Raw genomic sequence first — 11,234 nt, forward strand, 5'->3', positions numbered from 1 at the left:
CCATGGTTTGCTAGGTGGGATCTACATAATGGCGCTATTTTTCCAATCTACTATGTTACATACAAGGTGGTGAAACCAGGAAATGGCATTGGTACCAAGGGAAGAAGGGGCCCTTGGCTTAGACAGTTTCACAAGCTACTGAGATTCACAATAAAATAACAAAAGTGCGTTGCTCATGACAAATATCTGCAAGTTAATGGCAAAAGTCACTCAAGGCAAAACTGAATTCTCCAAATCTGCCCCTTCTCCCGCAGTGTGTATTGTTATGGTGATAAGAAAGGCTCAGACTGGAAAAGGATTAGGACATGTTGCTTAGGGAAAGGGTATTCTTCTCATCCTTCATAAGTCCTGTTTAGAATGTCCACTTCTGAAATAGGCTGGAGGTCTCCTTTACTTTAGCTCCTGTGGTGTTCAGCAAGAAAAGTTTTACTTTCAATTTTTCAGTTTTTGCCTATGAAATACTTCAACATAGTTCACTTTTCAAAAATACAAAAAAAAAAAAAACTAAATAGTCTCAAAAACATGCTAAGTGAAAGAAACCAGATACAAATGGTCACATATAATAGTATTTATTTATATTAATTGTCTCGAACTGATAAATCCGTAGAGACAGAATAAGAATGGGTGATGGCCAGAAGCTGGGGGAGAGGCAAATGGGTAGAAACCAATTAATGAATAAGGAGATTTATTTTGGTGTGATGAAAATGTTTTGGAACTAGATAGAGGTGGTGGTTGCACCTACTGTGAACATACTAAATGCCCCTGAATTGTTCACTTTAACATGGTTAATTCTACATTATGTGGATTCCACTTCAATACATTACTTTTTAAATTAATAGAGTAAATGTCTCTTTCCTTCATCTATTTACTAGCCACTCAGCCTCTCCTCTCCAGAGGTAGTCAATGCACCCAATGTCTTGTGTTTTCTTTCAGAAATATTTTATGCGTAATCAAACAAATTCTGATACGTCTTCTCTGTCTTTCTTTTTACTCAAATAGTAGCATACAATGCATACTACTCTGCACTTGGTGATTTTATTTGTTTGCTTGCTTAACAATAAAACTTGGAGCTCAATATTTAATACAGTCCTCATTTTTTTTAAGAGTTGCGTGATATTCTAGCATACATGCATATTAACTGATCCCCCACTGCTGAACATTTAGATTATTTCCAACATTTGCTATTCAAAACAACAAAGCAATGAGGAGCTTTGTGTATGTTGTTCTGCACGTGAGTGAGTATATCTGTAGGATAAGTTCTTAGAAACAAACATACTGTTTGAGGGGGATATGCACTTGTAATTTTGATATATAAAATAAAATTGCCTGGCTTAAAGTTTGTACCATTTGTTCTCCCAGCAGTAATTTATAAGAATGTCTGTTTTCTCACAATTACTGGTAAAACTGGCAATTCTCTTTAGGACCAGAAATTTGCAATAGCAATATAGAAGACTGTGCATCCTTTAGTTTTCACAAATCCAGGCTTAGCTTAGCTTCTCTTTGCTTTGCTTTACTTTGCTTTGCTCATAGACACACCCTAGGCTGGAACCTTCCTCTCTCTCTCTCTCTTTTATTTTTTTAAATGAATCCACTTCCTAAATGGTTATTGCTTTGCAATCCAGATGGTTTGGCCAACCTTCCTGAATATTAAATTTGTGAACAGTTTTTGCATGACTTTATTTTCTGGAAACAAAATTTTTAAGTACTGTTAGCCCTCTCTATAGATCGATTTCAGATATCCAAATTCAACCAACCTTGGATCAAAAACATTTCAAAAAATAAAAATAAAATAAAGAAGATGATATAATTTTTAAAAACAGGTATTTACATAGCATTTACATTATACTAAGTATTATAAGTTATCTAGAAATGACTTAAAGTACATGGGAGGATGTGTGTAGGTTTTACATAAATACCACACCATTTTCTATCAGGGACTTGAGCATCTATAGATTTTGGTATCCATGGGAGGTCCTGGAACCAATTTCCCACGGACACCGAGTGACAACTGTAATTGTCAATAAAAATAATCACAGATGTGTTTTCAGTCTAGCAATGGTTATGTAGTCTCATTAGTACAGCAAACAGTCAAAAATTTCAGTTCTACACACAAACTGAATCCAATAAATATATTTTAAGCATCTTATTTGCAAGTTTTTTGTTGTGTCCTATGGATGATACATGAGGAACATAAGACAGTACAAAGCAGGAATATGAAACAGAACATGGCAAACAATCTAGGAGGAAAAATGGTCTCAGAGGAAAATTGTTCCACATTCATGACAGGGAAAGATATCTGGGTGGAGTATTGAGTGTCATGACTCATGACACCCTCGGTGGGTGAAGATGGGGAATGAGTGAACGAGTGAATGACTTATCCCTAGAAAACATTTTATTGCCTTTTTGTTGACTTTATTTGTGGTGATGAATTTTACAATTTTTGTTTCTGATTATAATATCTAGGTTTTACCCAACATTCCTACTTGCTTCCTTCTCCTACCTGAGGGACTCTCAATATGTAGGTATTGATGAAATGACTTTAATTGAGCCTAGAAAAACTGATCTAGCCTTCCATTTATTACATTTATTAACTCGTGATTAGGTAGACTCTTTTTTTTTAAGGTAGAATACTTATAATTTATTAATTTACAATTTATATACTAATTTATTGATTTATCACAGTTGTGATAAAATAGTTGGATAAAATATTGTTATAAAATAATTGGATAAAGTATTGTGATAAAATAATTGAATATGTAAGTGAATTTTAAATATTCTGTGATAAAATAATTGAATATATGAAATGAATTATAAAATTATAGGTAGACTCTTAAAATCTAACAGTCAGCTGTGACATTAGAACATTTCTGCCAAGCATGATATGAAGGTCAACGTCTTAAAAACAGCCTTTAAAAATATTTTAGTTTAAAATATTTTAATCCTTGTGTTTCATGAAATCATCACATGCTTTCAGAAAATGTGCTAAAAAGCCTAATTAATTATCGTGTCAAACTTTTGAATGGACTAAAAATGAGTGCAAAAGTTAAACAGCAAAGTTAATGGTGTTCTACAGGAAATTTTTGGAAATATAGAGTCATGACAGGAATTTAAAGCAAAATGCCAGTGTGCTCAGCATTGTGTTAGTTTCATTGTGTTAATTCAAAGCCATTCATATTAGAAGTTATGATAGTCTCTAAATTCAAGAAAACCCCTCTAAATTAAAAAAAACTAAAGACTTCATCTAAACTTACCAGATACCTTGTATAGATAGAAAAATTAATATTGCAGGAAATCACTCAAATGATTGTATGTGTTGTTCATAGTTTAAAAGAAAAGATGAGGCAGCCATCTTGCTTTTGCCATGTGCTGGTATTGGAGGACCCTCCCTGCTTCAGATTTACCAACAGCATGAATCAAGAAAAGTTAGCCAAACTTCAGGTTCAGGTCCGGATAGGGGGCAAGGGTACAGCTAGCAAAAAGAAGGTGGTACATAGAACAGCTATAGCTAATGACAAAAAGCTTCAGAATTCTCTTAAAAAAAAAAAAAAAAAAAAAAACCTGGCTGTGAATAATATAGCTCATATTGAAGAAGTGAACATGATTAAAGATGATAGGACAGTTATTCATTTCAACAATCCCAAAGTCCAAGCTTCCCTTTCTGCTAACACCTTTGCAATTACTGGTCATGCAGAAGCCAAACCAATCACAGAAATACTTCCTGGAATATTAAGCCAGCTTGGTGCTGACAGCTTAACAATCCTTAGGAAGTTAGCTGAACAGTTCCCATGGCAAGTCTTGGACAGTAAAGCACCAAAACCAGAAGACATTGATGATGAGGAGGAGGATGTTCTAGATCTTGTAGAAAATTTTGATGAGGCATCAAAGAATGAAGCTAACTAAAATTTTGGTTTTTGGAAGCTGGCATGGACTAGATTTAACAAATCAGCTATGTGATTCCAAAGTTTTACAACACGGAGAACATCACCTATTACTAGCTCAGTAATATAACTATTTTGTATATTAATAATGCTGTTTGTTCAGCATTTTTCAGTCATTTAATTTTGCATTTTGCACTTCCTCCCAGGATTTTTTTTGTTCAAAATATGAAATATTGGTGCAGTTTGAGGATATTTTGGGTTTTGATTATTGGTGTTTTTGTTTTTTGTTTGGGATATTTTTGATGTATGTATGTTTATGTATGTGTGTGGGTATGTGTGTATACAGTGTGAGAGTAAATTGGAAAGCGGTTCTATTTATCTTCCTCCCTCCCCAGTAGAAATAAAAAAATCTTTACCAAAAAAAAAGAAGAAAGAAAAAAAAGGGCACAAATGTTTTATCTGACCAAAGCTTTTTCAAAAACAATGATTAACTAGAGAATTAAGTTTCCTGCCTCCAGAACATGTGTGGGATTATATTTTAAATGTTCATTTTTGCAGATGTGCAGGTGGTACGGCAGGGCAGCGACAGCAGGGGACCCGGGTTTGGTGCTTCCACCAGCAGGGTGTCCTCACCTGACAACAGAAAAAGCTAGCATTCTGCCAGACCTATTCTGCTTCCTTTCACATTTAGCAAATCTGGTCTATTTCTCTTTGGAGGTTGTATGCATGAATACCTTTCTTTTATTTTCTTCAAAGGGGGGCTATGCCTACCTTTCCTCTAAGTCTACCAGTTTTTTAAGTTGTGTTAAAATATACATAACAAAATTTACTATCTTAACAATTTTACATGTATAGTTTAATACTGTTCAGTACATCTACATTGGTATGCAACCAATCTGCAGTGTGTTTTATCTTGTAAAACTGAAACTCTATGCCCATTAAACAACTTCTCATCCCCTCCTCCTCCCAGCCTGTGACAGTCACTATACTACTTTTTGTTACTATGAATCTGCTACTTTTGATTTCTATCAGCTGGACTGCTTTAGGTACCTCATGTAGGTGAAATCATAAGGTATTAATCTTTGTGTGACTGGTTTATTTCACTCAACATAATGTCCTCAAGGTTCATCTATGTTGTAGCATGTTAGAATTTCCTTCCTTTTTAATGTTGAAAAATACTCCATTATATGTCTATACCACATTTTGTTTACCTGTCCATCCAATAATGAACACTTGGGTTGCATCCATCCTTAGGCTATTGTGACTAATGCTTCAGTGAACATGGGTATGTTGAATCTATTCTTGACTTCAGGCTTGGTTATCCTCTTGAACATATGTGTGTTTTGTCTTTTAGCTATAGTAAACTTAGGAGCTCCTCTCCTTTAAAAGGGGTAATGTTTCAGGGACTGGTGAGGACTAAACTCATATATTCATTTTGTCTCCTTTTGGCCCTGATCTGATCTGCCAGACTGTACTGGCAGCACAAGATGGCAGTCAGTGTCTTCTCTGTTTCAGGACAAGTTGCCTGGGAGTCTGTAGTCCCTTCCCTTTTGTCTCTGTCTTCTTTCTGCATTAAGGGAACATGGGTTTACACCTCAGAAAACAAACAGCTCTTCAGGAAAAATGTTCATCTTCATATTGCTATTACGCATTGTCCAAGTCTACAAAACATTTTGCATTTTGGCAACATTAACTTCTTTGGCCTCACAACCATGTTAATGGGGGATTCCTCTCAATGGGTTGGTTGGCATAACTCAACTCTACCATTTTAACATGCATGACTCAATTACATAAGAGTTAGCTAATGAGCAATGGGGAATAAGTTACAGGTTAAAACAAATGGTGCCTAAATGAATCAAGTACCGCCTTTCAGATGCCCACCACTCAACAAAGACCTGGCAAGACATTTTCTCCACTGGGCATGAATCATCCAGATAAAAAGGGCAAACCAGGGCCACCTACGTTCAGAGCTTGTACAGTATGACCTTGAGGCCCAACATCTACCAGAAGCTTCCTAGCAAAAGGCCAAGCTCCAAAGAATAAAAGGGCTTACACATCAGCATTAAATAATTCTCTTAGAGATGCAAATTTCTAATTAGTTACTGTGGCAACTGTAGAGGCCTAGAAGTAAGCCCCTTACACAATGGACCTGAGAGTTTACTTTTTTGATTTACTACAGGCCTGCAAGAAGCAAGGAGGAGGAAAATAAATATTGCTTTAACTGTGACAAGAGAATAAAGTGCAACAAGTGAAGGGATTTCATCCTTTTGTTGAAATTCCTACAGGTCTAAGAGGGACATTATACTTGACACACAATCTTGCTGCAAAGAGAAGCCAAATTATCAAAGGCTTTATAAAATCATCACTATTATAAACCTGACCCAAACCCAGACTATGTGTTAACTTACACACACTGACATTTTTACTTCTTTAAAGTGAATACATTTTAAGACTGTTTCAAAACAGCATGTTTTGATAGAATGTTTTTGGTTTGTTTGTTTTACTTTGTGTGATTGGTCCTTGTTCTTTTTAAATTTATATATGGTTCTTTAAATTTTTTATTTAATATGGAGAAAACAAAATCTATATGTTGCTGGGATACTTATTGGAGACTAATCTATTTCCTGCTTATTAGAGGATAATCTATTCTCCAACTTTGAGTAATACATGAGAAGAAAGGACAAAAGTACTCACAAGAAAGTATGAGAATATTAATTTTAGGAAGAGAGTTTATCTTCAGTTTATAAAGATAAAGTTTGTCCCAATACAATTGTTTTCTTAATTTTAGGACTAATTATTTAAATGAAAATTCACAGATCAACATGTAAATGTTTCCTCCATCTTTCCAGAAGCAAAAAAGAAAAGGATTATAGTTAACAAACTTGAGTAATATTTTCTGTGTGGAATATGTTACTTTCATCTATTTTCTTTCCTAAATATTGTAAATCAAATTTAGAGTCCTAATAATTGCTCAATAATTTAAATAAAATCCTGCAATCTTCTGGTTATATTTGTTTAGATTGTGAACTCCTGCATTCAGTAAATAAGTAACTAACTGAAATGCTAAATGCACTGAGAGAGGGTCAGGTTTAGATCAGATCGAAACAAAGGCAAGGGATCCTGCATAGCTTTTAAAAATCTCACTAACACTCGATGCTCCCCTCCTCTCCTTCCTATACACAAAAGTTCACCCCTTCACCTTCTTAAGGGATCTTCCCAAGCTCCGAACCTGTCTCAGCCTCAAGAGTAGCTGGGACTACAGATGTGCGCCACCATGCCTGGTTAATTTTTGTATTTTTAGTAGAGATTTGTAATTTTAGTAGAGATGAGGTTTCACCATGTTGGCCAGCCAGGCTGGTCTCGTGATCCGCCCGCCTTGGCCTCCCAAGTGTTGGGATTACAGGCATAAGCCACCGCTCCTGGCAGATGTATCTGATTTTTGAAGGGGACGGAGTGACTACCAGTATTCCTTGACTCGTAGCTGCCTCATTCCAATCTCTGCCTTTGTAATCACATTGCCTCTTCCTTTTATGTGTGTAATCTGAAGTGCTACTTAAAAGTGACTGGTAAACTGGAAAATACTAAGTACTATATAAATGAAAGTTTACTAGTATTACAAATATTTGATGCTCAGAATATAGCAGTTAAGCAGGCAGTCAAAAAGATCAGCCCTCTTGTTCACATTCTAGTAGGATAATAAGCAGATAAATAAGGAAATCTATACTGTAAAAGATTGGCCGGGGGCGGTGTGTCATGCCTGTAATCCCAGCACTTTGGGAGGCTGAGGCAGGTAGATCACTTGAGGTTAGGAGTTTGAGACCAGCCTGGCCAACATGGTGAAAGTCCATCTCTACTAAAAATATAAAAATTAGTTGGGGATGGTGGCGGACGCCTGTAATCTCAGCTACTCAGGAGGCTGAGGCATGAGAATTGCCTTGAATCTGAGAGGGCAAGGTTGCAGTGAGCCAAGACTGTGCCACTGTACTCCAGCCTGGGTGACAGAGTGAGACCCCGTCTCAAAAATAATAAATTAATTAATTAATTTAATTAAATAAGCTTGTGATAAGTGGGAAGGAGGGAAAAAGTCAGAGAAGGAAAATACAAAAATGTCCAAGAGGAATGTGTTAAAATGATAGACTTGATAGCCAGAGAAGCCCTCATAGACAAGACGAGTTTTGAATAAAAATCTGAAGGAAGTAAAGAAATCAACCATGCAGACATATGGGAGAAAAGAGCTCTGGGAGGAGAAACAGCAAGTACAATGGCCCTGATGCAGAAGTGTGCCTGATACAACTTAGGAAGAGCAAGGAGGACAATGTGACTGGAGTTGAGTGAATAAGGGCCCAGATAGGAAGAGGAGAGTTCAGAGATGTCATGTGGTAGAGTAGAGATAGGTCAGTTGTAGAGAAATTGTTTTTAATTCTGAATCAGATGGGAAGCCACTAAAAGGTTTTAAGAAATCTCTTTTTATTAAAATATAATCTATATAAAGAGAAACACACAAATCATGGTATGAGTTTTGGATGGAGAAAACTCATTACTTATGTTTTAACAGGTTCACTGTGATTGGTATGTTGCCAATAAATAGTCCAGGGGGAAATGGTGTCTTGTACCAGGGCAGTAAGAGGTAACAGTACAAAGGGGTCGCATTCTGGATGGACTGAAGCAGAGCTTACATGATTTGCTAATAAATTGGATGTGGGAGGAGAGAAATCAGAGACAATTCCAATTTATGACTTAAGTAACTAGAGGAATAAAATTTCTATTATTTACAAAATAGAAGTTTTTCCTTATTGAGAAGGTGACAAATGACAAGGAGCAGGATTTGAGTTGAAGTCAAGGGTTGCATTTGGGGCGTATTAAATTTGCAATGTCTATGACATATCCAGGGGAGATCTAAAATAGGCAGATGTACTTTCAGCTCTGCAGCTAAAGAACCTTGAAGCAGCTGAGGTGATGAAGGGAACAAGCTTGATGGCCTAAACAAGTAATCCAAGAAATGCCTCCAGGGTATTCGAAATTTTAGAGGGAGGAATGGTGAACAGGAACCAGGGAAATGACCTGAGAAGAACTAATGAGGTTGGAGAAAAACCCAGGAGAGGGTGGTATCCTGAAGCCAACTTTGAAATGCATTTCAGTGAAAGAGGGTGATCAGCTTGGTTAAAGGTTGGTTATGAGATCAGGAAAGGTTAAGATTAAGAATAGACCATGGATGTAGCAATGTAAAAGGCATTGTGATATTGAGAACAGTACTTTTAGTGAAGTTGAAAGACAAAAACTTGACTGCAGTGTATTAAAGAGAAAAACTGATGTTGGGGAGAGAGGAGACAACAATGATATACCAATCTTTCAAGTATTTTTGCTGTAAGGAAAAGAAAAAATCAACAGGCAGTAACTGAAAGAGGGAATGGATCAAAGAGGGTTTTTTTTCCTGAAAGAAAAGAGAAATAATAATGTGTTTGCTCCTCATGGAGCAATTCCGTAGAGAGAAAAACAAGGATGAAGAGGAAGGGGAGAAGATTGCAGGAGTAATATTCCAAGCAGATAAGAGCAGATGAGATCTTGTGCCCCTGTGGAAGGGTTAGTCTAAGACAGGAGGGAGCAGACAGAATCTACCCCTAGTAACAGGAGGGATGGGAGGGCATGTGGGTCCACAGACACACAAATGAGTAGAGGTTATGATGGGGGCTTTGCAGCCTTCTTTTCTGAATGTTTCATTTTAGCTCAGTGAAGAAAGCTGGGAGTGAAGACGAGAAAAATGAAGATGTTGGAGATCTGAGGACAGTTGAGAAAATATGTGATAAAGGTCTAGGAAAGCTGAATAGACTAAGGAAAAATAGACTTATCAGGCTACATTAAAGGCTCCTGTGAGAATCACCATTACTTACTGCCTGAAAGAGTCCTAATTATGGCTGAGGCATCTTCGCCAGCCACTCTGAGCTTCATTGGTTCATTGCCACAGATCAGGCAACACATTTTAGTCACTGCATAATATTTCTGATATTCATTCGCAGTTTCTTTCCCAGTTAGGGGAAGTTAAAGGTTTTAACAGGCTGGGCACAGTGGCTCATGCTTATAATCCCAGCACTTTGTGAGGCCAAGGTGGGAGGATAGCTTGAGCGCAGGAGATCAAGACCAGCCTGGGTAACATAGTGAGACCCATCTCTACTTAAAAATATATATATATTTTAACAGTCAGGTGTGGTGGTGTGTACCTGTAGTCCCAGCTATGTGGGAGACTGAGGTGGGAGGATATCTTGAGTTCAGGAGTTCAAGGCTGCCGTGAGCTATGATTATTGCACCACTGCACTCCAGCATGGGAGACAGAACGAGACTCAGAAAAAGTCTCAACAAAAGCCCAAAACCAAAAATCCCTTTTAGCCAATTCTGTAAGCATTAGTTGGTCAGAATTTCTCTCTCATTCTCATTTCTGAAGTTCTCCTGACTGTCTTAAGTGTGTCTCTACAATTTTATCCCACTCTGACCTTCCTCAGCGTTGCATCTTCAGGTGATCCACAGATGGTAATGTACTAAGAAGGAAGACAGGAGAGGGACTCAGGGGAAAATGGCATAGTAAGTTTTGGAAATGGTAAATTTGAGATGCCTATGAAATATCCAGCTGGAGATGCCAATGAGATAACAGGATAGACGAATTCAAAATTCAGGAGAAAGTACTGGGGCGGAGAGAAAAGTTAATAATATTTCCCTGGTACCTATTTGCAGTAGTTGAATCCATGAGCCTATACTCACAGTCACTGATGGCAATGTGTCCACGAGAAAAATAAAGAAGCCATGGCTGGGGATTTCCCTGTGGGGGTACTACTATGATAGGAGGAGATAAGCAAGCAGAAGAGCTTAAGGAGAAGAGATGAAATAATTAGAGCACAATGAGAAGAGTGGGGAAGGGTTTTGCAAAAGTGGGTGAAGTAAAGAGTTTCAAAGGGAGGGAGAAATCAACGGGTCAAGCATAGCAGAAGACCCATGCAAAAAGTAGAGAAATGTTCACAGCATTCAGCTTGATTTCTGCTTATAAGAGTAGCTTTCAGATTGGCCTGAGCTCAAAATGGCATCTTCTACTCAGGAGGCTAAAGTGGGAAGATCCTTTAAGCCCAGTAGTTCAAATCAAGTCTTTGCAATATAGTGAGTCCCTGTCTCTAAAAAACATTTAAAAATTTTTAAAAAGTAACATCAGTTCTATGAAATATATCCGTTTTTCATTCATTCATTCAACAAATATGTATTAAGTAATTAAGTGCATACTAAGTACCAAGCACTGGTCTAGGTGTGTGTTTAATTATAATGAAACTTTATGTTCCATGAGAAGGGAACGCATCAGGGGTGTCATGGGAGTAGAGC

At 37.2% G+C, this 11,234-nt stretch overlaps 1 protein-coding gene across 1 annotated transcript; it reads left to right on the plus strand.

Moving 5' to 3' along the window:
* Positions 1-3,347: 3,347 nt before the first annotated feature.
* LOC117098070 (transcription factor BTF3 homolog 4-like) lies at positions 3,348-3,991 on the plus strand. Its single transcript, XM_033236556.1, has one exon. It carries the CDS (start codon positions 3,409-3,411, stop codon positions 3,898-3,900), a length of 492 nt encoding a protein of 163 aa, XP_033092447.1. The 5' UTR covers positions 3,348-3,408; the 3' UTR covers positions 3,901-3,991.
* Positions 3,992-11,234: the final 7,243 nt, after the last annotated feature.

This window comes from Trachypithecus francoisi, unplaced genomic scaffold, assembly GCF_009764315.1.
Source record: "Trachypithecus francoisi isolate TF-2019V2 unplaced genomic scaffold, Tfra_2.0 Lachesis_group15, whole genome shotgun sequence".
Lineage (NCBI taxonomy): Eukaryota > Metazoa > Chordata > Mammalia > Primates > Cercopithecidae > Trachypithecus > Trachypithecus francoisi.

What these genes read in the sequence shown, in the direction of transcription:
- LOC117098070 (XM_033236556.1), top strand. Translation starts at nt 3,409, where the DNA reads ATGAATCAAGAAAAGTTAGCCAAACTTCAGGTTCAGGTCCGGATAGGG.